General features: G+C 48.4%; 1 protein-coding gene across 1 annotated transcript in view; it reads right to left on the bottom strand.

The window, feature by feature from the left end:
- Nucleotides 1–26,987, bottom strand: part of Cfap74 (cilia and flagella associated protein 74) — a 56,334-nt gene that overhangs the window by 22,857 nt on the left and 6,490 nt on the right. The window contains exons 2-20 of the mRNA XM_075946005.1: nucleotides 26,748–26,833; nucleotides 25,388–25,472; nucleotides 25,100–25,243; nucleotides 23,708–23,806; nucleotides 22,531–22,635; nucleotides 19,899–20,072; nucleotides 19,266–19,376; nucleotides 18,601–18,703; nucleotides 17,553–17,710; nucleotides 16,184–16,385; nucleotides 14,687–14,845; nucleotides 14,278–14,451; nucleotides 13,633–13,751; nucleotides 11,180–11,246; nucleotides 10,678–10,767; nucleotides 6,858–7,022; nucleotides 5,676–5,805; nucleotides 3,491–3,567; nucleotides 2,615–2,737 (exon numbers count right to left, since the gene is read on the bottom strand). Of these exons, the coding sequence (XP_075802120.1) occupies nucleotides 2,615–2,737; nucleotides 3,491–3,567; nucleotides 5,676–5,805; nucleotides 6,858–7,022; nucleotides 10,678–10,767; nucleotides 11,180–11,246; nucleotides 13,633–13,751; nucleotides 14,278–14,451; nucleotides 14,687–14,845; nucleotides 16,184–16,385; nucleotides 17,553–17,710; nucleotides 18,601–18,703; nucleotides 19,266–19,376; nucleotides 19,899–20,072; nucleotides 22,531–22,635; nucleotides 23,708–23,806; nucleotides 25,100–25,243; nucleotides 25,388–25,472; nucleotides 26,748–26,814 (2,352 nt within the window). The 5' untranslated portion in view covers nucleotides 26,815–26,833. The remainder of the gene's footprint in view (nucleotides 1–2,614; nucleotides 2,738–3,490; nucleotides 3,568–5,675; nucleotides 5,806–6,857; nucleotides 7,023–10,677; nucleotides 10,768–11,179; nucleotides 11,247–13,632; nucleotides 13,752–14,277; nucleotides 14,452–14,686; nucleotides 14,846–16,183; nucleotides 16,386–17,552; nucleotides 17,711–18,600; nucleotides 18,704–19,265; nucleotides 19,377–19,898; nucleotides 20,073–22,530; nucleotides 22,636–23,707; nucleotides 23,807–25,099; nucleotides 25,244–25,387; nucleotides 25,473–26,747; nucleotides 26,834–26,987) is intronic.

Here is a 26,987-nt window from a genome sequence, read left to right as displayed (position 1 = left end):
CTCGGAGATCTCCAGGTCAAGGTCAGCTTGGACTCCATGTATGGGAGACCCTTTCCTCAAAACACAATACCAACAATCCCCCCTACAAACAAACAAACAAACGAAAAGCCAAAGAGGGAGGGAGAACAAAATAGCTACAAAAGGGAGGGATGACGAAATTTGATTTGGTAAAAGGCACAACTCAAACTGGAGAAGCATGCAGTCCCTCATGGACCCACCAGTAAAGCCGCTCTCCAGCGCCTAGCATCTAGAAATGCAAAACATAACCAGAAAGGAAGATAGATGTCAGGGAAGGAACAGAAAGAAGCAACACTGTTACTAAATCTGCTACAGTTTCAAAGCAAAGATACCTTTCTCCAAGCTACTCATTATTTCAAGATAAACTTTGCCTCTGATCACAAAGGAAATGTAACACTTTTAATATATATATAAACACACACATACATGACATATTACTGTTTTTTTGGCCTGACGCTCTGACACAACTGTCCTTATTTGGACAGAAGATCCTGGCCAGCAGTTAAGGTAAGAACACAGACAATCATATATCAAACTGATGTGGGATTGACATTGGTACTGTTAGCATCTCTTCTGGCTTAGGTTCACTGATACTGTTAGCATCTCTTCTGGCTTAGGTTCACCGATACTGTTAGCATGTCTTCTGGCTTAGGGGTAGGTTCACTCAAAGTAGCTAGCTTTGGCAAGCTGGACTGTCCACATCATCCTTTCAACTGTCCTGCTGTTCCACTTCAGAGGAGCAAGGTTCTTTTTGTTTGCTTGCTTGTTTTAATAATTTTTATTTTATGTGCATTGGTGTCTTACATGTGTGCCTGTGTGAGGGTGTGGATACCTTTGAACTGGAGTTACAAACATCTGTGAGGTACCATGTGGGTGCTGGAGTTACAGACATCTGTGAGGCACTGTGTGGGTGCTGGGAACTGAACCCAGGTCCTCTGGAAAGCGAGTCAGAGCTCTTAGTCACTGAGCTATTTCTCCAGCCCCCTTGTTTGTTTTAATCATTTACTTTTTTTTCCCTTTTTTGGTTTTTCTCTGGGTGTGGAGAGATGGCTCAGAGGTTAAGTGCACTGCCAGACCTGCTCCCCAGGCTAGATTATCTCATCCAGCTTTTATGCTGGGGGAGGAGCTTGGTCCTGCCTCAACTTGATGTACCATGGAGGCCTGTCTCTTTCTGAATGGAGTCAGAGGAGGCCTGGATGGAGAAAAGGTAGATGAAAGGGGGAGGGAATGGGAGGAGAAGAGGGAGGGAAAACTCTGGTTGGTATGTCAATCAAAAAAAAATGTTAATAAAAAAAGCACTGCCTGTTCTTCCAGAGGTCCTGAGTTGAATTCCCAGCACCCACATGGTGGTTTATACCATCTATAATGAGATCTGATGCCCTCTTTTGGTGTGTAAGCACACATACAGACAGAATACTGTATACATAATAAATTAATATTTTTAAAAAAGACAGGGCTTCTTGGCTGTCCTGGAACTCACTCTATAGATCAGGCAGGCCTCAAACGCAGAGATCCACCGGCCTCTGTCTTCATGTGCCACCACGGCCAGCTTAATTGTTGATTTTTATTTTATGTTCACGAGTGTCTGCCTGCATGCATATATGCATATATGTTTGTATACCACGTGCAGCATTGCCTATGGAGGCCAGAAGAGGGTGTCAGATCCCCTGGAACTGCAGTTACAAATAGTTGTGAACCACCACGTGGGTGCTGGGAATCAAGCCTGGGTCCTCTGCAAGAACAGCCAGTGTTTTTAACCACCAGGCCACGTATGTCTTCAGCCTCTGAGATGCTTCTTCACCTATCCTGGGAATTCACACTCAGTGATCATATTCTCTGGTCATAAATGAATAAAACTGCGAATTTTTAAACTAAGAAAGATATTTCTAATAATTAAGAGTGGGGGTTAGGGGAGCTGGGGGGACAGTTTAACAAGAAAAAGTACTTGATGTGTAAGCATCAGGACCAGAATTTGGGTTCCAGTGGGCCAGTCTGGTCTAAAGAGTAGGTTCCAGGACAGCTAAGGATACACAGAGAAACCCTGTCTTGGGGGGAAAAAAAGCCCAGTGGGCACAATGGTCCTCCTGTAACGCTAGGATTCAGGAGAAGGCAAGAAGAGCAAACCAATTAGCTAGGCTAACTAAAACCAATGCGCTCTGGTTCAAGTGAGAGACCTTGCCTCAATACATGAAGTATACAGTGATCATGGGTGATGCCCAGTGTCAACCTCTGGCCTCTATCCACAAACATACATGCACATTTATATACATATGTATGCCCACACACATGAATACTTATACACAGGCATGTACACCAAACACATGCAGAATTTACAAAAAAGAATATGGACTAGAGCTTGAAGTGAGGCTCACTGGTATACCGTTTGCTCAAGGTTCTAAGTTTTATCTCCAACACCATAAAAAAGGCAGAGGGTGAGGTGGTGGGGAGCAGTTTGTCCAAGTGAGCGTCTGAAGACTCACGCGCATGCGTGTTTCTTAGCTGAGGTGCCAGCCATTTGCTGCCCACCAATGAGCACCAAGGGCGACTGGCATGGCCGTGGAGATCAGTCACAGCAAACGGCCGCAGGGAAACTCACCGTGGGACACTGCGGATTCTTAAACACAACCTTGAACTTAGTCTGGACCTCTCCTGGGATAACTGGGGTGAAGATAATGGGTATTTTGATGGAACTGAAGGGGCCGATTTCTCCCTCTGTTACCTGTGTAGGAAGAGTACCATGGGGTCAGAACATGGACATCATGGTTTTTCTTAGGGAATTTCCCACTAACCCTTACTCTTGCCACTGCTGCAAGGATGGGCAGTTAACAGGGCCATGTCCTTGGGGTGTCCATTTGGTCACATACAGGTATTAGCTCTAAGGCTGGCCCCACTCTTGAGTGCTTACTGCTATGGAATCCCAACAGAGTGGGAGTTGGGGGGTTCACTCAAACAGTGAGCCACTGTGTGCTCTCCACAGACCCTCAGTCTGACGCAGAGGTCAGGCCCTTTTCAACAGCATTAAAAACAGGAAGAGGTTGGTAGGAGAGCTTTCCAGCTTGTGTATAGGATACACAAGTCTCTACTACCCCACTCCACCTCCAAGCCCTGGAGTTTCAAAGATCCTATCCCTGTCTAAGGCTCACAGTTCACTTGAACTGGGGCAAGAAAGGCAACCTGATCTCTCTCTCTGCATCTTCCTCCTCTGTTTGTGTGAACACACACCACATTTCAACTAGGGAGGATCATTGGTGTTTTCTCTAAGCTGTACGACACAGAGGAAATTGTCCCTGCTACTCTGGTCCTACCTACTCTCAACATGGGGAGGGGATACCTCGATACTAGTGCCTGGAAATTGTGGTTTAGTCTGGCTCTGGACAGATGAGAAGCCCCCCAGAACACTGGTTAGAACTGGAGGAGGATAGCTTCCTCCTGGGTAGAAGAAGCCAAAGTTTAGCAGGGCAGGCTGACTGACCTCCCCCAAGGTTATCTCTGCCTGTTCCTCACTGGGAGCCAAGGTTATGACACTGGTCGCAGGTATAATCTCTGTTTCTGGAAGACAAATAAGATTATATCAATAATCAGTCTGGGGAAAAGTCTAAGATTTTCAGATTGAATCAACTAAAAAATATATAAGACATACTTAGGGCAAACTCTGAGCCGCTGCTAAGAAAAAATAAAGATGACTCAGCTCATTGGGTCCTCATCCTTGTGGGTTGAGACTCAATATGCAAGATATTATTTCCCAACTGATGACATATTCAAAGTTATACCAATCACATTCATGAAAGGCTTCTCCCCTTGTTTTGCTTTTGTTTCTCTCTCTTTCTTTCTCTCTCTCTCTCTCTCTCTCTCTGTCTCTCTCTCTTTCTTCCTTTCCTTCCTTTCTTCTTTCCTTTCTTTTTTTCTTCCCCCGAGATAAGGTTTTCAGTAGCTAGGGTGCCTGTCCTAGAACTCACTCTGTAGACCAGGCTGGCCTTGAACTCACAGAGATCCACCTGCCTCTGCCTCTCAAGTGCTGGGATTAATGGTCTATGCCACCACCTCCCTACTGTTTTTCATTTTATTAAGACAGGTCTGGCCTAGCTCAGATTGGCCTTGAACTCAGTGACCTTGAATTCCTGATTCTTTTGCCTTCTAGGTGTTGGAATTATAGATATGTATCAATATACCAACGTGTCTGGCTTTGAGTGTATGTGTGCATACACGTGCATAAAAACCAATAAAGTAATTTTAAAATGTATCCAGAAATGCAAGGAACCAATATGATGCAAGAACGCAAGCAATTACTTTGAAAAAAAGAAAGTTGAGTAACACGTACTTCATGACTTCAAGACTTAATCTAAATTCATGACAACTAAGGAAGTATATTAGATAGGATAAATCAATCAACTGGTTAAAAAAGAGAGCCTGAAGACATTTCCCTCAGAAGGTCAATAGATTATTGGCACAAGTAATCCATCCATCCAAACATATATTCCTTTGGTTGTTTTGAGGTCGAGGCTAGCCTGGTCTACAGTATGAATTCCAGGAAAGTCAGGGCCATACAAAGAAACCCTGTTTTGAAAAAACAAAACAAAACAAGCAAACACACGAGCAAAAAAAGGAAGAAAGAAAGAAAGAAGAAGGAAGAAAAAGAAGAAGAAGAAGAAGGCGGCAGGGAAGGGGTGAAAGCAGCTGAAGGCAGCGTCCCAGGGTGGAGAGCGTCGGCATCAGAATAGGGCCAGTACCTCGGTGTTGGTTTTTTCTCGTATTTTATGTGCATTGGTGTTTTGCCTGGACATATGTCTGTGTGAAGGTGTCACACCCCTGGAACAGGAGTTACAGACAGTTGTGAACTGCCATGTGGTTGCTGGGAATCAAACCCAGGTCCTCTGGAAGAGCAGTCAGTGCTCTTAACCACTGAGTCATCTCTCCAGTCCTGATTGTTCAGTTTTTAAAACTGTCTTTGTGTGCCAGGCAGTGGTGGCACACACCTTTATTCCCAGCACTCAGAAGCAGAGGTAGGCAGATCTCTGTGAGTTTGAGGTCATCCTGGGCTACAAGAACTAGTTCCAGGACAGACTCCAAAGCTACAGAGAAACCCTGTCTCAAAAAACCAAAAACCCCAAAACAAAACAACAATAATAATAAAACCCCAAACTGTCTTTGTGTGTCATCTGCAATTCTCCCCAGCTGGTGTGAAGCAAATGCCCTCCTTAGACTCAGAGCCTGGTGGGGATGATAAAGACCAGCACCTGCAGGGACTACTTCACAGGCAGAGCCTTCAAAGCCCCCACCACTGTACACAATGTGACTGTCCCCATCTGGGACTTCTGTCAATTCTGTTAGTTTCAACACAGAGTTTCAGTGAACCTCATATCCATGGGGATTTTCTGCATTTATTATCACTTATAACTGAATCCCTGAGAAAACTCTGCACCTTTGGCCCTCTCTGAGATGCTGACTCTGACCCCTGTGTTGACCTGGGGTTCTAAGGTGGCTGTGCTGAGAGTGACTCTTGGATGGCCACCTTTGGGAGGCCCCTGTGTCCATGCCAGTCCTCTCTGAGGCCTACTCAGCACTCAGCTGGGGCCATGTGTCCTGGCTGGTTGAGAAATTAATGCAGGAAGTTTGAAGTAGGTACCTGCTACCCACTCCCAAGTCTCCCCAGCCCTTACCATCTTTCTCGGATTCTTTTCGGCTCGGAATGTCCACTGGGGAGGACTCATTGATATCAAGCTGTTGCTCAGAGAGACTGGTAATGATCTTCTCATAGAGACTTTTGTCCTCACAGGTGTAGAGGCTGCTCTGAAAGCAAATTCAGAGTCTTCATTTCCCATTCAGCTTCACAGACACCCTTGTCACCCGGTGAGTCCAGGAGAAGACACAAATGTACCTGTGCCCAGGGCTGCTGCCACCCTTTGTCCCGTCTCTGCTCTCATCTGTCTACTCTGGGTCTTTAGACCACAGTTTCAGTTTGCCTAGGGCAGGGATGATTGTCTATTTTGTCTTGGCCAGGATGGATCCTCTCTGTCATCAGCTTAGATGTCCCATTATAGACCCCACCATGAAGAGCTGAGTCTACCCTCTTTACACTCTGCTTGGTCACTTGCCCAGAGGCTGGTTCTACTCTAGCCTTGGTTGAGTTGACTCTTCTTTCTCCACAGCTGTTTAGAGGTAGAATTTATAGACGCCCCACTGGGCATCCCATTTACCTGCCCAAATCAAGCCTGATTTCCAGCCCCCTATTCCACTGCTCCACCCCTTCCCCTCACAGCAGCTTGCTCTCCATACTGCCTTGGCCATCGCTGCCCATTGGTCCTGCCACCTCCTGGGTGAGATGCTTTCTGGGGTCTTTGTTGGGGCACCTCAACAGAGCCAATAGGATGCTTCTCCTCGGGATGCTCAAGTATTTTAGAAGCATATAAGAGGCACATCTTTAGATCATCTTCCCCAAAGGACCCCACCATCCATGAGCGTGGTGGTTCTTGAGTTGGACCCCTGAGGCTGCTGCCATTCACGTGGCCCATGCATAATCTTGGGAAAGGCAAAGGCAAAGGAAAGAGACCCACGGTTTCCCAAGGAGCCTTTTCAGGGTCTCCCAATGCTCCTGCTCTCTGTGTACCACATGCCTTAAGGGAACCCCATCCTGCTGCCACCTGAGACCAGACTGCATGTGTCTTCACTGAAGCCAGACATTTTTGCTCTCACTGATGAAGACTGTCCTGACATTTTCCTCTTCCCCCTGATTTGCTGACTCTCATTGGCTCACATCTTTGTATACACATGACTGGGAGGTTCCCCTCCCCATCCGTGACTGAGCAGAACTGCAGACACCCATGGTAGCCACAAATGCTCACTATTTTCATGATGGGTTGGGGTTCTTCCATCTCAAAGAACTCAGAATCCAGGAGAAACTTGAATCTGGTGCCCAGGCCCCCAACATTGGTCAGGGTGATGGTCCGGGATGTGGTCTCACCCACCACATAGCTGCCAAACTCAATGAGCTCCTTGTCAAGGGACAGCTGCCAAAGAACACAAGTGTAAGTCATGGTGGCCTCTAGGCTGGTTGCATGCTCATAAAGGGAGTAGGTCCTTGCGGGAAATCATGGCCCAGAGGACCCAATATCCCACAAGAGAAGGTTTCCTCCCCAAATATCAGAGGCAGTACCAAAAAGCCTGGGGAAACCTGACTTTTCTTCACAGGGGGGCTTGCATTTGACTCCAGGCAGGGCAGGCGGGGGTAGCATGAGCATTTGTGCACTGCACGTCAGGGACATAGCCTACTTAAGAAGTCACAGCTCGGGGCTGGAGAGATGGTTCAGAGGTTAGGAGCTCTTCCAGAGGACCCAGGTTCAATTTCCAGCACCCACATGGCAGCTCACAACTGTCTGTAACTCCAGTTCCAGAGGATCTGACACCTCTACACAGACATACAAGCAGGAAGATCAACCATTTTATAAAAACAAATCATTTTTTAGAAAAATCAGATTCATGTAGTGAGCAGGACAGCTTGGGGCTCCTGTGTCTGGTTTTAAGAGGGTCAAACCAATTCTTCCCTGAGTGAAGATAATGACTGATAGAGAGGACCCGTAATGGTCTGGGCGTGGTGGACGAGCTGGCTGAGGTAAGCCGTCCTGCACACATGGGGCCTGGAAAGTGCTGCTCTTCAGAGTGGGATCATGTTGCTCATGCCCACCTGGGCTATAAGCCACAGACTCCCTGTGCTCAAGCTAAGAGTGTCGTGCCTGGGCATCACTATGGTGCCACAAATGGTCATCTCACCGAATCTAAACCCAGGGCTCAATCTGCAATGCCTTTCTCCAGAGGCGACAAGGGGCTACTAAAGCCAGCAGACCAAAGTGTAAAACAGAGTACTCTAGATTCAAGTCAGAGAGGAACCTATGCCTGCCACAGATGACTGGCATAGAGCTGCCACTGTCCCCTGCTGAGATAGAGTTCTTACTACTGCGGCACCAGCGTCCTAAACATGAGTGTGAGACACACGAGGCACAGGGTACCAGCTCCCTAAACATAAGTGAGCGTGAGACACATGCGGCTCAAGGCACCAGCTCTCTAAACATAAGTGAGCGTGAGACACATGTGGCACACAGCACCAGCGTCCTAAACATGAGTGAGTGTGAGTCACACGAGGCACACGGCACCAGCGTCCTAAACGTGAGTGAGTGTGAGTCACACGAGGCACACGGCACCAGCGTCCTAAACATGAGTGAGTGTGAGTCACACGAGGCACACGGCACCAGCGTCCTAAACATGAGTGAGTGTGAGTCACACGAGGCACACGGCACCAGCGTCCTAAACATGAGTGAGTGTGAGTCACACGAGGCACACGGCACCAGCGTCCTAAACATGAGTGAGTGTGAGTCACACGAGGCACACAGCACCAGCGTCCTAAACGTGAGTGAGGGTGAGACACATGAGGCACCAGCGTCCTAAACATGGGTCCCAACTTGTAGGGAGGTAAAAGTATTTAAGATGGGAGGGAAAGTAGAGAGGGTAGGGAGTTATAATAATCATAATGTACTTTTTTTTTTGGTTTTTTTGAAGCAGGGTTTCTCTGTAGCTTTTGGAGCCTGTCCTGGAACTTGCTCTAGACCAGGCTGGCCTCGAACTCACTGAGATCTGCCTGCCTTTGGCTCCTGAGTGCTGGGATTAAAGGCGAGCGCCACCACCATGCAGCAATCAACATATTTTATACATGCATGAAAGTATCAAAAAACAAACTCAATAAAAGCTGTCTTTTATAGCTACTTCTTTTTTGTTTTAATTAGTTCATTTTAAGTGCTTGAGTGTTGGGCCCGTCTGTCTGTATGGGTACCATATGCATGCCTGAGGAGGTCAGAAGAAGGTACAGGATCCCTGGAAAGTGGAGTCACTGATGACTGTGAGCTGCCATGTGGGTGCTAGGAACTGAACCTAGGTCCTCTGCAGGAGCAACAGTTCTCTTAAGCAAAGCTATTTCTTAGCAAAGGACAAAGGGACTTTAGCTAGTCTCATCACTCTCTGCTTCCTGACCAAGGATACAATGTGACCAACTGTCTCAGTCTCTTGCAGCCATGATGGCCCCCGTCCTGAGGGACCAGATCCCCAGACCAGAGCCAGAGAAAGTCCTTCTTGTTTCAAAAAGACAATCGTTCCCTAACCTACATCTAATTTAAAAGAATGCAGGGACAGAGGGACATAGTAAATGCAACAATAGGAAGCAGTCATACAAATCCAGGATGTCCTATAAAAGAATTGGCTTAGTAAGTTTTATGACCCAAAGGGGAAAGGGGGCTGCTATCCTAGGCCAAAACATGCTCACCAATGTAATAATCAAGTGTAATCTCAATGACATAAACATAACAGCCATTGAAAAGGTAGTTTGGAGACAGTGGGACACATGTGATATGACTGAGCAGTAGCTGGTCATCGGGAATTCTGCTAGCCTCTTGGTATTGCACACAGACGATTATCTCAATTCTCTGCTCTCTCTGTGTTCCCTCATTGCAGAGGTCTCTCTCTGCCCCACGCATTCTGAACGTGCCGGAGCTGCTGGCTGTGATGTCTACATTTTCAGTCACTTTCCATGAGGAGTTCATGCGAGGTGGACACCGCTCCAGAGGCCAGAAGGCCATGGTGAGATAACCAGGGCAGAGCCGCCTGACCCAGTCAGCCTGACTCGGCTCAGCCTGACCCGGCTCAGCCCATGCCAGTCACCTCACAGTGAACCTGCGGGCTCACAAGCAGATGTAACACTAAAGGCCCACTACAGTCTATCCCGAGTACTGAGGATGTGTGCTGTGGGTGTCATTGTGGGGACAGCCAATGGTATGGTGGATGTTTTCTAGAAATGCCGACAGTTTTTGAGGGTGCTGAGTCTGATGACGGTAATTTACTCTGAAGTGGCCCCACAGCAAAGGATGCCATCTAGATGAAGCCAATGTGGCAGACACTGAAGACGATCAGATGTGGACAGTGGGCACAGGGGAGCTCACTGCATGACTATGGTTTTCTTTATGCAATAAAAATATCTGGGGCTGGAGAGATGGATCAGCCCTTAAGAGCACTGGCCGCTCTTCCGAGGTCTGAGCTCTATTCCTAGCAACCGTCCTAGTGGGATCTGATGCCCTCTTCTGGCATAACATTGTACATGCAGAAAAGCACTTGTGCATAAAATAAATAAATCTTTAAAAAAATATCTGAAAGCTGGGTGTAATGGTGCGTATCTTTAATCCCAGAACTCAGGAGGGAGAGGTACGTTTTATTTCTCTGAGTTCGAGGCTAACCTGGTCTACAGAGTGAGTTCAAGGCCAGCCAGAGCTATATAATGGGACCCGATCTTGAATATATTATATATATTGAAGAACACACACAAGACCTGAAGAGAGGACTGGAGTCTCAGCTGGCTCTCCTCCCCCCTGAACTCTGGGCTTCTCAATCAGGGACCCCATAAGGAGCAGGGCTTATCTAGAAATTTCTAGCTCTGGTCTGATGACTCGCTTTTTCAGAATATCTCATGTCAGCCAGCCTAGGCCCCGGGGTGAAGTCTGACTAGAGCAGACACTGGACCGAGGCCTCTGATGGCGCTCTATCCCCATGCCCTGGGTACTCCATGCCCTGGGCACTCCTAGGGTGCAGCACTTATCATGGGGAGGGATTCTGGGAACTTAAACTTACAGAACATTTCTTCGTTGAACATTTCAGTGGAACAGAAAAGCTGCCTGTCTGAGCCAAAAATGAAACATTTCCTTCCAGATCTTTATTTATCTAAAAAACAAAACAATCCAAGTCACCATGAATTTCTACAATGACACAGTTACGCAGGCTGCAGCGGTGTAACCATGGCCTGGATGCAGACTGCAGCGGTGTAAATACGGGCTGGACGCAGGCCGCAGGGGTGTGACTATGACATGGATGCAAGCTGCAGGGGTGTAACTATGGGCTGGACCTGCCTACCACCAGCTCAGTGGGCTCCCAGGGAAAGAACTCCAAAGCCCACTACATATGCAGGTCCTGAAGAGACACACTTCATAGCTTACAGAGAGTTACTCACATAAGAGTGAAGACCAAACCTTCTGGAAAGCCCTATTGTGCTAGCATTGCAGAAGGAGGCTGATTTTGTTGTTGTCGTTGTTGTGAAGCCAGAAAAAGCAGCACCCTGTGTGATCCTCTCACGTACCATAGGCTTGAAGGTGACCAGAACTTCACAGGACATCCCGGCTGACATGGGACCAGGGGGGTCAAAGCTGTAGGAACAGCACACACAGGGTAGTTAAGTCACTGTGGAAAGTGGATACTTGTTACGTATTCAGCTGGGCCTTTTGGATTCCCTTCTATCTGTTCCACAGCTGTGCTGCAGGTTTTATGTCCACTTGACAAAGGCTAGAATCATTTGAGAGACAGGAGCCTCAGTCGAGAAAACGCCTCTATGAAATCTGGCTCTCGGCATCATTTTCATTAGTGATGATGTGGGAGGTGCCCGTAAGTGGAATCCTCCGTGGCCTCAGTGCCTGCCTTCGGGTTCCTGTCATGTGTGAGTTCCTGTCCTGACTTCCTTCGGTGACAGACTATGATGTGGAAACCTTGTCCTCCCCAAGTTGCTTTTGGTGGTGGTGTTCACTAGCAGTCGGTGCCCTAAGACAACACCTCTATCTAGACATGTCGGCACACGAGCAGCTCCAGGTCTGCTGTGTTCCTTACTGACTCCGTTTCCTGATAAACAGAAGACACTTGGGTAATCTTCAAACGTTTGTCCAGTGAGTGAGCCAGCACACCCCACAGCCAGCTACAAAAGGATGGAGGCTGCTACCCTGGGACGATCGCAGCATGAAGGGAAGGAAGGGTTATAAGTCAGGTTATCCAGTAAAACTGGCCCCAACTGCAGGGGAACAAGATGGGAGCTAGTCTGTCTTACTCTGAGTCCTGGCTGAGGGAAGGGTCCTCCTAGCATCAGGCCTATGTTTACAATGATGGATTTCACATAATTTTCTTGGTTTGGAAATACACAAAAACTTAATATAAAAATGTCTCTTGGTGATGGGAAGGGTGAGAGAGAGGGAAAAAGACAGAGACAGAGAGAGACAGACAGACAGAGAGAGAGAGAGACAGAGAGAGAGAGAGAGACAGAGAGACAGAGGCGGGGGAGAAACATCGGCTCATCTGAAAAGGAACTAGGAATTTTTAGAAATGAGAAACATAGTACTGAAGCAAGACACACAGTCAGCAGGTTCTGCAGCCAGCAAGGCACAGCTGAAGGGACCAGAAGCTGGACCGCCTCACACACTTCCTGAACAGCCTGAGTAAGTGAGGCGGGTGTCATAAGGACAGAGAGACTGGAGAAGGAGGCTCCACATGGGAGGAGCAGGGCAGAGACAAAGCCGCAGGGAGCTGAATAGAAAAAGCTGATATTTGCAGGGTAGGGATGAGCTATTTTTAGAACTGCTCAAAGAGATGAACCTGACTGAGCTCCAAGAGTACAATCCGTGTAAAGAGGACCAAGCACCCCAGGTGTGCTGCAGTGGGGCTGCGGGACACAGGGCCAGGAGCTCAGTGCAGCCAGAGGAAACCGAGTCACAGCCACAACAGCAAAAGAAACCAGAAGACAGAAATGGACGCCAGCCTTTGAATGCGGAGAGAAATTTTAATCTAGGCCTGGAAAGGAGGGCTTTGTGGTAGCTGAGGTCATGGTGACCATCACCTAACCTGGATCCTCAGTACACTCTCCAGAAACCTTACAGCCCACGGGACAAGTGACTCAGCATTGCTAAAAGACAGAGAAGCTCCCAGATCTCAAATTAACACAGTCGGTAAACTGCCAGAAAGGAGTAGAGGACCAGAAGATCCCACAGTCTCCTCTCACTCAGTTCCCAGGAGGAGAGCACCTCTTAGGTGGGAAGCCTTGATTAGAGCTCTGCCAGCCAGTGCTGTTCATGGAAAAGAAAGAGACCCGAGAACCTGAGCAGAGGAGTCAGGGAACAATTTACACTAAGCCCCCATTTCGGAAATTGCATATCACACACTAAAAGATGCAGGTGATCTGAGCTGTGAACAGACCTGCCTATAAGCTGAATACCGTGAAACACACCTGTCGTGAGGGAGGAGGATTGCAGGTCTGAGAGACTAGCCTAGGGTGCAGAGCAAAACCCTGATTCAGAAATTTAAAAAACAAAAAGGAAAAAAGGGGGAGAAAGAAAGATGAAGGTCTGATACTAAGAAATAAATCAGAAAGTGCTGAAAACATTGCAGGGTGAAAAACAGGGGTGAGGTGGGAATGGAGAAAGGTCAGCATTAAAGGTGACCAAGGGAAAACGATACTGAAAGGCCAGCCAAGAAGTGGCAACATGGACACCAAGGATTCGTGAAAAGGGGAAAAAACAAAACACTTGCACAAAGAGGAAAATAAATTACAGTTCAGAAAAGCAGTCTGGGAATCTTTATAGTGAGAAAGATGATAGCTGCCAACGGGGACTCCTACAGTGCCCAAACCCACACAGTAAAAATGTGAGGAGCCTTAGCCCATCCAAAAGACTGCACGGGTCTTCGTGACCTCAATATTAAGAGACAGCAGTGACCTCTCCAACTCTTCAAGGCAAGCCGGCCCACGGCCTCGTGCCTAGACTCTGCAAGACTCACTCGATATGGATGAAGTCCTTCAGGCCCTCCTCCACACCCACCAGCTTACAATAGTTGATTGTGTAAGTAGCATTTATCAATGTGATCTTCTTCTTGTACACTTTGCCAATATCAAAGTCCTGCAGAGATAGAGGAGACAGGATGGCCCCAAGTCCTCCAACAGCCCCGAGAACAGGCCAGGGAAAAGGGGTCTACTCTGCTACTGACTCATGAGAGGATTGTGGGGTAGAGAAGGATTCCCTAGGCTTCCCTTGTGTTGCGATGCCCCCATGAGGTGTGTGAAAGACAGTGAAGAACTTCCTCCTGGGAGAGAGAACGGACCCGCAGGCTGTTTATCTTAGCCTCCCTTCTGTAAATGCTGATACTAGCCAGCTGGTGGTGGGTGCTGGCGTCCTTCGGGTCCCTCTTAAGAAGGTGGAATTTGCCAAGCAGAAGGGGCCTAACAAGGGATTACCCTGTTATCCCCTTCACAGGAGTTCAGGCCCCTTTAAAGGTGTGCCCTGAAGCCCGCTCCTTAAGCTGGCAGTGCAGACCTTGCATACCAGCCCCAAAGCAGGTGACTTCGCAGGGTTTCCCAAGGTCAGAACGGAAAGCGTCAAAGGCAGGAGAGTAGATGGAAGGCTTTTTCCCTTCATCATGGCTCACCTTGAAGTGAATGACCTCGGGCTTGCTGTTGAATGGGCGACCCTTGAACTCCCTCCCAGAGACCACCTGCTTATGGACCACCCCACTGCGCAGCTGCTCCATCGTGCGAGCCAGGATGTCCTTGTCCATCTTGGTACCACCCACAGGTTTCTGTTCCATGTCCTTCTTGGACACCTTGGGTTCAAAAAGACAGACGCCCGTGCTTGTTCAAAGCCTAATAATGAACAAAGTGCAGGGCCAAAGCTGGCAGATCCAGGAAAGGCCGGCTACAGCCCAGTGCTTTTGAAGATTATGGAAAGGGGAGAAGGGCTTTGAGTTTGAAGGAAGCAGTGGCAGGCACAGGATGGGGCAGAAGACAGGCAATTGCATCCAGGAACCTGTGAAGGACCTGACAGGGGAAAGCTCTCACCTGGTGTGTCTTGTACTCTTTGCTCCAAAGCCCGGGGATATCTGGTTCAGCCAGGACCTCCTCCTCGGTACTAATGCTCCCCAGGTCCGTCTGCATAGACTCACTGGATATGGCTTTCAGCAGACAGGTAGGCTTGGGGTGTAAGGCTATCTCGTTTTCCTGCCAGCGGAAGAGATAATCTCACTACAGAATAGACAAGGGATAGGTGAGCAGCAAGAGAACAAGTCCCCGGGAACCCTGCTGAGCGCTCAGCCTGACAACCCCAGTGTGGTGAGAGGCTGCTTGTTGGTTCCCCGGCCTGACACCCCCAGTGTGGTGAGAGGCTGCTTGTTGGTTCCCCCTGCTGCTGCTGTTGTTGTTATTTCTTCTTTTTGAGAGAGAGTCTTTCTATGAAATCCTGACCGTCCTGGAACTCACTTTGTAGACCAGGCTGGGCTTGCCTCACAGATATCTGCTTGCTTCTGCCTCCCCAGTGCTGAGATTCAAGGAATTCTTTTGTTCTTTACAGACACGAATCCTTGTAACTTTGAAATACACCATCCCCATGTCTATGGATGACTGAACGCCTTCCAATAGTGTTCAGCAGAGTTCACAAGAAGGTCTTGTTCACGGAAGATACTCTGAGTAGTGGACCTGTTGTAATTTTCTCTACTGTCCCATCACAAATAATCATGTGTTAATTTCATGATTGATGGCACACCAGCCCTGGGGAAGTCCTCTGAAAACTCAGAAAAGATGGTGGTACTGGTTTTGCTGGAACCATCTTGGGGTTCAGGACTCATGTGATTGCTCTGGACTGTACCTGTAGGGTACACCATGGGGAACGTGGAGGAAAGAGGATAGTATAAACCCTAGAGAGCTGGTTAAGACTGGGGTGCAGGAGCTCCAGGAAAGTGAGGGTGGCCTCTCAGAGGGAGAATGGAAGGAGGAGCAGAATGTGGCCCCAGGGGAGGACACTGCCCCAAAGTGAAGTGACCGAGAGGTAGAGGCGCTGCCTGGCACACAGAGAAGTGAGAAACAGGAAAAAGCCTGTGATGTGCTAAAAGGCACAGGAAAACGCTCCAAGAGGCCAAAGCCCAGGAAGGCCAAGAAAGCAGCTGGTAGAGGAAGCAGGGTGCTGGGCTAAGGAGCACCCAAGGCTCTCACACCTTGAAGGAGAGGTACACCAGCCTAGGGTGTTGTCTAACACAGACCACTGGCTCAGACCAGGACTCTGGTGTGACTGAGAGGAGACTCTAGGAATACCTGGCAGTGGACTCCGACTTACACGAGTCTCTTCACGTGAGACTGACTCCACTTTGTACACAGGGACAGACGAGGAACTTTCCCCATAGAGAGGCAGCTCTGTGGGGCTCTAAGAGCACCGTTGGCTAAGATGAGGGAAAAAGGACCCTGCTGGGTATCAGAGGGCCATTGCCCTGGGGACCTTAGTCAGCTTCTTCCCACCTGTGCGTCCAAGCGCTGACTTAAGCTTGAAATCAGCAGTGCCCCACTCACCAGCAGGTGACTTGTGGGCATCGCAGTCTTCCCCTCGCAGAAATCAGAGATGTACTTCCAGGTCTTGTCCCGCAGAGTCCATCTGTCTGTGGCTTTAGAGGGTGGATGATGTTTCTTTTTCCTGTTTTCCTCCTCAGCTTCCTCTTTCAAGATTCGACTTACAATCTCCTGCTTCCGGAGTTTCTGCTCCTCTTCAAAAGCCCTATGAGCAGGTGCTTCTCAGGTAAAGCCAGGTGCTCCCCAGCACTTGCAAGGGGGCACCTAGTAGCTGCTAGGGTTAGGTATGGTGTTTCTTTTTGCTCTATGGTTCCTTTGCAAGAGCTCATGCAGAGCCTTCGAGGACTCTGGTGTTAGGACATCTGTTTGGATGGAGAGTATAGCAGATAAGGCTCACAGGGCTGCTAAGCTGCGGATGTGACTTGGGTCCTCACCTTACCATACCCTGCCTTGCCCTGTCTGGATTTGGACTGCCTCATTCAGCCTCGTCTAGAAATCCCCACAGCAAACCCTGGCCTTCGTGACCTTCCCCGCCCTAGTTTCTAGGCTTGTGGTTTAGGAGACGCAGCAGAGACAAAAGGCAAGGGCAGCGTTAGGGCTTGGTGACAGCTCACTCACTCATTCACAGATTCATTATAGCCATCCCTTGCTAGGTACCACTCAGGCAACAAACCTACAACCACATCAAATGCGGGCAGACTGACAGGAACATTAAAACTCTGGTGGCAATTGTAACGGTGTGCCTTTTTGTGTGTGTGTGTGTGTGTGTTTTGCACATCTGTGAGACACTTTGAAGAGGAAGATATCCTGTAGCCAGAGAGATCCAAGCAGATCCTATGCAATGACCAGCAGGGATCAGGGACTTGGGAGAAACAGCTTGGCCCTTCAGAAAGGACAGTTTTAGGCAGAGACACTGAGAAGCCGGGTTAAGTAGAAATCAGCTAAGCAATGTACGTGAGGTGGAAAAGGTCAGTGTGAGGTAGGGCTCCTTGAAAACTGTGGGAGAAAGCACTGACTCATGGCCTGGAGGCGACCAAGAGTGAAGCCAGAGGGCAAGATGTGAGTGAGCCCCAGGTGTCCCCCAAGGAGGAGGGGGCCACAGGAACTCAGGAACCTCATAGCTGAAGAAATTGGAAGTGAGGAAAGAGGCAACCTCACCCACTAACAACCTCTATAAAATCCCCAAATGCCAGAACCCCATGGAGACTTCTGCGGTCAGGGCTGGGGCGGAGAGTGCTGAAGTCCTTGTCCCATAACCCATAGCTGCTTTTGGTGAGAAGTTGGCAGGAATTAGTTTTGCTGCTTTGGGGGATGGAGGTTAAGTCTTTGGTTCTCTGTGCCCACTTCCAGGCAAGCGTCTCCCAGCTCTCACCGCTTCTGGGCTTCCAGCTCCTGGTGCCTGCGCTGATGAACAAGGTGCTTGAACGCGTCGCCACCTTGGGCCAGGATCACCTCCTTCTCCGTAAGGGCCTTCTGCTTAGCCAGCTCTGCCCTGCTCTGGCCCCAGGCTTGGAACTTCTTCAGTGTTTCCTGGAAACAGGGAACTCAAGAGTCACAATACCAGAAAATACCATGCACACACACGCAATACTCATTCAGGCCTTTTCTTTGAATGCATGTTCTGTGGGACAATGGTCTGTACCCTGGCACTTGTATTTTAGATAAACACTGACTAGCCAGCAGCCAGGCAGGAAATAGAGGTGGGGCAATGAGAATTCTGGGAAAAGAGAAGTTTCATATATAGATGTGACATAGATGTGGCAAGATGTGACTGTCTCGCCAAAAAAGATATCAAGCCACATGGCTAACACAGACAAGAATTATGGGCTAATATATGTTCTAAGAGTTAATAAGAAGCCTGAGCTAATAAGCCAATCAGTTTATAATTACTGTAGACCTCTGTGTGTTTCTTTGGGACTGAACGGTTGCCTGACTGGGCAGGACCGGGTGGGACGGAAACTTCTGTCAATATGTATGTATTTAAATCCATGCTGAAACCTATAGGTCCCAAGGTAGGCAATTTGCAAACATTTTTCATAATTTTCCCATGCATCTCTCACCCAGCACACAGCCCTGGGTTCCCTGGGTATGGAATTCTGTGCATCTGTGCTCCTGCTGGGCACCCACTGTTTACTCCTTTGCCTCTGAGTCTTCATGGTTCTGAGCAGGTGGTAGCCTACTCTCCCCTGCCACATCCCTACCTAACTGAGCCCTGAGCCCTGGTGCTGGCCCTCACATCACCCCGGGTCCTGTCACAACTCTTCCTCTCAGAACAGTGTTGTGTTCCTTCAGGGAGCAGCTGGGCAGGTTGCAGGGCTCATGGCAGGAGCCAAAAGTAGAATCCTGGCTTCCACGAGCAGGCCCCGGGAGTGGTCAGGGGGTTGATGTGCCCGAGAAGCTGCAGGTGGAGCTGCACCTACCCGACTGGCAGTGATGCTGTTCTTCAACGCCAGCACAGCATCCATGCGCCGTTTCATGTGCTTGCGGGACTCCATCTCCTCCTCCTGCTCTCGCTCTCGGATTCTGGAGGAATGTGCATTTCATTTATTTGTTTTTGTTTGTTTGTTTTGAGATGGGGCTCTCTGCGTATCCCTGACTGTCCTGGAACTCACTATGTAGACTAGGCTGACCTCAAACTGAGACATCAGTCTGCCTCTGCCTCTGCCTTCTGAGTGCTGGGATTAAAGGTGTGTGCTGCTATGCCTGGTGTTATGTGAATTTTAATAGGGATATATGCAGGTAATGTTGAGAATTACAGAGTTATAGGAGTCTCAGGTACAGGTTACTACTACCAGAGAAACAACAAGAGCCGACAACACAAAGGTGAGATGGATGAGCCTTGCTGTCCAGGGCCTGTTCCTACAGGACAGGTGGCTGGGGACGCTCTCCAGACCCCAAGGCCTCACGGTTGCTTGTGCTCCTCTTGCAAATACAAACAGCAGCTTAAAATAAAAACTCCAGATCTGTTTGCTTCTGATGATTAGGTAACGACTGAATCAGGGAATTTCAAAATGAAGGCCAGGGACCCACACTCCTAAATTCCTTAAGGGCATTGACAGAAGACAGAGTTAAAGTGAGAACCCACCTTCCCAGAGAGGCCTTCAGGAACTTCACGGCAATCCTGTGGTTTCTCTGGGCGTCTTCCACCAGTTTCTGATGTTTCTGCCCCAGCTCCTTCTGCACATGCAAAGACTTCCTGCAGTGACAAAGACAGAGACTAGAATAAGTGTAACATAATGGACCCAGGTATATCATGTTAAACACAGTGCTGCTGGGGGCTTCGGTATAAGGAAGTCACAAAAACAGGGTCTGACCTAGGCTGAGCAGGAGTCTGGCAGGAGAAGAGAGATAAGAGGGACTTGCGCCATCTTGGGGGAGCAGAGTCCAGTAGCCCCCTAGCTCCTGGGGATCGGTAGTTGAGCAGACAGGGGCTGCCTCAGGGGATGGATAGCAACTGAGCATCCAAGGCTTGTGTGGGCAAAGGAGCATCCAGATACAGGACAGGGTCAGAGAACAGCACAGCTCGGAAGGGGTAGAGGAATGCGCAGAAGGAAGGATCTGATGGTTTCATTGGTGCTTGTCAATGGTGACGGTGGGCACTTAACATGAAGTAGGGAGCCTGGGCAGGACCATGGCACAGGTGCAAAGAGCTGGGTCTAGAAAGCCTTGGTGGAGAACACGAAGGAACTGGCAAGGGCCAGATCTGGGTGGCATTTACCGGGCCCTCAGCAGACGGTTCCTCTCCACCTTCTCCAGGGTTTCTTTCTCCTTCTGAAGCTGCTGAGCTGCGTGTATCTCAAGGCTCCTCTGCCTAGCTTCTGCCTCTTCTTCATTACGCTTCCGGACATCCTCAAATTGCCCCTTCTGGATCTCAATGTGCCACATGGCATTCCTTGCGAAAACAAATTTGTTCTTTATGGTAGCTAAGGTCTGAAGACCTGGTGCCACTCCTCCAGGAGCTGGGGTGATCCTGCTGGTACTTTATTTTGATAATTACTCTGGGCAGATGTTAGACGCTGATGAGGGGCCAGCACCCTCCTCTAAGGTTTCCCCTTGGCCCAATATTTTCAGAGAATGAGGTCCCACCACCTGGTCTCCAAACTTAAGAAAATTACCATCACATCAAACCCAGCCTGAGCTAGCATCTGGCCACAGGCACTCATCTGAATGAGCGGTCAGCTCACTGTAGTGGCCCCCTTGCCTGGCTTGAGGAAAACATTTAGAAAATGTCTTCTGAGAGGGTCTCTGGAGCTACCAAGAACCACCCTAAGTCTTCAAACATGCCTGGGAAAAGGCTCAGAGGAGGGTAGCAGCCAGCCCAGCCCAGAGTGTATCTGGTTAGTGAAGATCTGTCTAACTCGGGTCTCAGGTGACTCTCACCAACGGGCCAGTAAGTACTGCACCTGTGGTGGCTACAATGTACCCAGCACCCCTCCCTCAGGGTCCCGGCACAAGTCTAGATGGCTTGTAGCTCATCTTCATTTGGGATGAGTAGCAGGAAGGTAAGTACAAAATTGTCTTTCCTAGGACGTGGGAAACCATGCATCTACCACGTGCCCTCTGCAACGACTCAAGGATGGTTTCTAGCATTGCGCCTGATGTGTCTAGACATATGTTACAGCTGACGTGTCTAGATATGTTGCAGAATACTGAACGTGGCTACCTAAGAGCATCTCCTGGGGCCTGCTCTGCCTGTAGGACCCTGCTAGACCAGAACTGATGGCAGGAGCATCGCTCACCGTACAACACTGGGAAGTACTAAAGCTGACATTTTGTGTATCTGACAGCGAGGCAAATATCCCAAGTCCGTCCTGTATAGTTATAGGTTTTTAATTAACTGTGATAATTTGCATTAAGAAAATTTCCTTCCATTCTTATTTTGTTATTTTTTTTTCTTTTGGATTTTTCGAGACAGGGTTTCTCCGTAGTTTTTGGTTCCTGTCCTGGAACTAGCTCTTGTAGACCAGGCTGGCCTCAAACTCACAGAGATCTGCCATCCTCTGCCTCCCTAGTGCTGGGATTAAAGGCGTGTGCCATCACCGCCCAGATAAATTATTTGTTACCAAGTCATGACTATGGAGTTGAGTCCGGTCTTTCTCCTCAATCAGAGTTCCATGGAAGTTACAGGAAATCTAGACTAACAGTTGAGATCCTAGAAGTCCCTCAGTGTTGAGTGGAAGAAAGGGGCCACATGTCTGGAGAGAACATGCTACAAAGTCACATGGTCTACAGGTGAGAAACACGGCCTTTAGAAACGGGCTCTGTGCTGACGGAATCCTGGGAGGCAGAGACCAGCTAGCATGCTTGTCAGGGCGCAAAGGAGAAGATGCCACGGCCATTTGTGAACTCCCGCTAGGAGTCTGACATTGTTTTAACGTGAGAAAACATTAAGAAGTAAACAGATGCATCTAGCAGCTCAGTCCTGAAAGGGCCTCCAAGGGTCTTGCCTGTCCTGGTTTCAGAACCACAGAAAGTGCAGGTACTAGCCAAGTATCAATCAAGACCAGGATAAGTACTCACTTTCTCAGACATGGATGGACTGATTTGTCCCAGCTGTGCGTAGGGTGTAGGCTTGAGCTATGACCATTGTAACAGGTGTAAGTCAAGGACTGGTTTAAGGCTCGAGGGTTACTGAGGGGGAGGGTAAGACGCTTGGTCTGACTGTGGTCTTAGCCAAGCCCGCAGCTGCTACGCTTACCGTCTGGGTTCCTGATGCTTTCCTAGTCCTCGGTGAGCCTTCAGTCTGGAGGACTTTCCAGCCTCACTTGCTGTCGTATGACAGCCAAGCTGTGCCGTGGACCCAGAGCTGGGCAGTGGCCCAGTGGTTCACTGAGCTGTGCTATATTGGGAGCTCTTGCTGATGTTAACAGTGAACTGTCATATCCCAAAAGAAACTTTTTTAAAAAACTGGACTTGCTAGAGGCAGTTCTAGTTTGCAATCTAAACTCTGACCAACAAAATACTTAAAATCATGAAGCTGTCTTTTCCCCTCCTGTGGATGTTTCAGAAAAGTTGAGAATACTTTTTCCTCCAATGCAAAGGATCAAATTAGGGCTTTTGTGCACACTAATCTGATGAACTATGACTGAGTCCCAGCCCAAGAGGTACAGGAAATAAGAAAAGGAGGGGAAGAAACTGATTGCTCAGTTACTAAAATTATAAATAAACCTGAGGAAACCAAGAAGAAAACAACATGAAAAGCTTGCCTTTCGGCTGCTTTAACACGCCACCTTGTCTTTCCTAAGCATCTAGAAAGTGAAAAGCCAATTATTCTTCCTACTCGAATCAGGAATTGTTCCACAAGCTGCTCTGAGACCTGTGTGCTGTGAACTGGCCAGAAGCTAACTTACTCGCTGTCCTTCAGCATGGCCGTGATCTTGGACTGTAGATCTTTTTCATTCTCCAGCTCTGTGTGCAAGCGTCTGGATGCAGCCTGGAGACGACCCATAGCAGCCCTGGAGCACAACAACAGAATACAGGAGGACAGGTCAGCACGGCGGTCTCACTGAGGGAGCCGAGGACACCCTGTGGTCTTCCCTTGGCTGTCCCGTGTTCAGGAGGACATATATGAAGTAGAAGACCAGATGTGACACCTGCGGGGTCAAGTAAGGTGCTTCCTACACCCACCTCCCCCTGGGCAACTAGGACCAAGATTCGTGGAGGTCGGAGGCCATGGGGTGGGGTTTCTGCTTTCATCACAGGCCGTACACTCTCTGCTATTGGCTTCTCACTTTCTCCTAGTAAATTCCTGTTTGTCTGGCCCAGGTCTTGCACCCAGGAAGGACGAGCATCCTCTCTAAACACTACTAAGGCCTGGTGTTCAGCTATTCTGAGTTCACTTTGTCCCTCTTCCCTCCCAGCAGAACAGCTCTCTCAGTGTGCCATCCTCTGACTCTAAGTAAATAAAGAAGCGAACAGATAGAAACACTCCACAGAGAAGCCATTTCCACCACTGTGACCAAGGCTAGAACTTCTGCATCATGAGCTGCGTGGACTCAGCCTCGTTTCTTCCCTGACTTCAGCACATTATATCAACATTTCTTTTCTCTGTGTGTGTACATGCTCATGCTCATGCATGCTCATACGTGTGTATGCCTGTGGTCAGATGTCAACAAGTATCTTCCTCAGTCATTCTCTGCCTTATTCTTCTGAGACAGGCTCCATCACTGAATCCAGAACTCAGATCCGGCTGTCTGCCTAGCCATCAGGACCTCTGGATCCTTCAGTGTTAGGATTATAGGTTTGTATTCACAGCTATAGGAGCTGGGGATCAAACTTAGGTCCTTTCTCTTGTGTAGCAAGTATTTCACCATCCGAGCCAGCTCCTAGACTGACATTTCTTCTTTCGTGTTATAATAACTGTTTGCCACTCTAGAGAGATGCTGTCTGCTTCTTAACTTCTGAACATAGCAGGTACTTACACTCACCCTTGCTGAGTGAACGAATGAACGAACGAACGAATGAATAAATAAACCTCTAAGTGTGAAACATAGAGGCCATCGTGGTAACACTTGGCAGTTGACGTACATGTTGTTGGCGTCTCTCTCTGCAGAGATCTCAGCCGCCAAGCTCTCCTGTTGCTTGTTGAGCAGGTCCATCCTCTGACGACAGACACGCAGCTCCCCTCTACAATGTAGAAATAAGAATTGCCGCAATGTTTTCCGAAGGTTCTAGTCTCTGTGGAGAAGGGAAAGGTCTAAGGTCCAGGCTGAGGACTAGGGATATATTGTCTTTCTGGGGGGGTCTCTCTGACTCTGCCATGTCACATCAGTGTAACATGAGGGCCCGCTTGTGGGGGTTTCTGTCCTGCCCAGTTCCCACAGCCAGTAAGCACCCAAAGAAATTATACAGAGGTCTCCATATGTTATAAACTGATTGGCCCATTAGCTCAGGCTTCGTATTAGCTCTTTTTTTTTTTTTTGGTTTTTTCGAGACAGGGTTTCTCTGTGGTTTTGGAGCCTGTCCTGGAACTAGCTCTTGTAGACCAGGCTCTTATAACTTATGTTAGCCCATTATTCTAGCCTATGTTAGCCACATGGCTCAGTGCTTTTTTCAGCGGGGCAGGCCCCATGCTTTACCAACTGAGCTAGCCTCTGTGTGATTTTCTTTGGGACTTGCCGGCTGGACAGAAACCCCAACAAGCAGGACCTCATGTTACACCTGAGTAGGTGTTGTGCAGACGCCTCCAAAGGCCATCGGCCTAGGGAGCCCCAGGGAGCACAGAGCTGCAAATGACTGTAGCTCCTCCTCGGCGTGCTGCAGCACAGACCGAGGCTGCTCCCTGTGTGAGCCCGAATGAGGGGCACCCAGAGGATGCCAGACAGCTGCAGCACGGAACCCGGGAAAACCTCCACCCACACGAGGTGTTATGTGCTGAGGTCACGCAGAAAGATGTTTCTGTTTTTCAGAGACCCTAAAATAGGAGAATCATGATCCTGAAATTTACTTTCAAATGATTCAGCTAAAGAATCATAGCTACAACACATGTTGACACATACTCAGTGGGAAAAGCTAAACATTGGGATCTCGTGGTGGCAGCAGGGGACAGCAGCCTACTACAGTCTCCAGCTTTTCTGTCTGTTGGAAAACACACTCAGTATTTCTGCTGAATACGCTGACCAAGACCATCAGGACATGAACAACAGGAAGCTTTCCACTAACGCCTCAGTCACACCTGAAACATGTGGAAATGAGATGATGATGGAGGGCCTGGCAGGACCGAGGAGCACCCTTAGTTATCTGGAACTTGTCAAGATTGAGGGAGGGGGCAGGAAGGTGGGGCCCTGGGTACCACATCTGTTCAGGGTTGTGAGGCTGCTCCTCCCTGCCCAGAGCTGTCAAGGAGACAAAAGGCAGGACATCCTACGTGTACAATCAGAAGGAGTGGCTAGGCCAAGGATCCTCAGCAAGTGAGCTCACCTAGTCTTCTGAATAAAAAGGTCCTTTTCCTCATGCAGTTTGTCTAGGAGGTTCAAGCTCTTGCGAAGATGAAATGCCTTCACTTTGTCTTTAGTGGTTGTTTTCTTCATTTTCTCAGTGTTCCCTTTCTCTTCTTTTGCTAAACTTGAAAAACAAAACAAAGATAGCACTTGCTTCACACACAAACCATAGCACTCGGCTCTCCCCAGTGTGCTCTCCGCCCAGCACCCCCGCAGCCCACTGGAGCTGCAGTCCAACAGAAGGAAAGGCTGCAGCTCAGAGAATTACCAGCTACATCCTAGGGCAGTGGCGTTCTCAAATCCCACAGGAAGAGGTTCCACCTCAAACTCTGGAGCCTCTAACTGGATTCTCTCTGGAAATCAAGGAAACAGTCAAAACAAAACAAAGACAACAAAAATCCAAACTCCTCAACCACTAGACATGCATGAGTTACAGGACATACATGCAGACAAAACGCTCATGCACACAAAATAAATTTTTAAAAACTGTAACTTGGGCCAGGCATGACAGTGTAATTAATTAATTAATCCCAATACAGAGGCAGAGACCAGTGGATCTCTGAGTTTGGGAGCAGCCTGGTCTTCACAGCAAGCTTCAGTCAAGACTATCTCTGTCTACCTGGGAGGTCAAAGCAGGAGACCCGTCATGAGTTCCAGACCAATCTAGGATACATACTGAAACCCCACACAAATGAAAACAAAACACGACTAAAGTAAAAAACTGAGCTAGGCTTGATGGAAATGTCTTTTAAATTCCAGCTGAGGCAGGAGAACAGCAGCAAGCTCAAGACTAGCTCCCCGTAGCTACCAAGCCTGTTCTGGAACTCGCTCTGTAGACCAGGCTCTCCTTGAACTCACAAAGATCCCCCTGCCTCTGCCTCCAGAGTGCTGGGATGACTTTTTTTGTTTGGGTTTGTTTTTGTTTTGTTTTGTTTTTATTGTTTTGAGAGATGGCTCAGTGGTTAAGAGCACTGGCTGCTCTTCCAAAGGTCCTGAGTTCAATTCCCAGCAACCACATGGAGGCTCACAACCATCTGTAGTGAGATCTGGTGCCCTTTCTGGCATGTAGGCATATGTGCAAGCAGAGTACTGTATACATAGTAGATTAATAAATCTTAAAAAAAATTTTTTTTTAAAGAAAAAGAAAATGTAAAGGGCAGAGCCAGCCACAGCAAGGAGGGTGTAAGAGGGAAGACGAGGTGAGAGGGGCCACAGAAACCCTAGAGGAAGAAAGGGTAGGGACAGGGTCATAGGGACAGGATCCTCACAGACCCAGAAAACAGAGCCATGGAATCAAATCCAGGATGTCTCAGAAAAGTCTGGATCATCAGAAGTTCTTAAAAGAAATTCTGAAATCTTCCAGAAAAAGGAAAAACAGGTCACATTCAAAGGATTAAAATTAAAAATGGCATCAATTTATTAACGGTAATTTGGAAAACAGAAAAATGTGGATTGTCACATTCCGACTCTCAGTCACTGTAAACTTAAGACAAGAGCAGAAGTTCCCTGTTTGAGAAACAGTTGGATTTAGTAGATGTGCTTTCTGCATTTTCCCTGGAATAAGGGGCACTCAAGAAACACACGATCTTCTGTGCTGAATCATGTCTGATTTGGAAAAGGCCTGTTACCATCGTCCATGGTGGGGAAGTTGTCCATCAGCTCCTCGTCAGAGAACTGGGCAGTAGGTTCTTCCATACCGGGAGACAGAAGTTAGCTGCAAAAAATTATTATACAATATATATCAACAAGATTATAGATTTAAAACTCCTTAACATTTGTAAGAACTAAGGAGCAGTGAGACACACCTGTGGTTTCAGTATTTAAGAAGTCGAGTTTGGGAAAATGTTTGAGACCTGCAGTTGCAACAT

The sequence above is a fragment of the Microtus pennsylvanicus genome, chromosome 13 (genome assembly GCF_037038515.1).
Source record: "Microtus pennsylvanicus isolate mMicPen1 chromosome 13, mMicPen1.hap1, whole genome shotgun sequence".
In the NCBI taxonomy this organism is placed as follows: domain Eukaryota; kingdom Metazoa; phylum Chordata; class Mammalia; order Rodentia; family Cricetidae; genus Microtus; species Microtus pennsylvanicus.
This window is presented reverse-complemented; position numbering and strand designations above follow the sequence as displayed.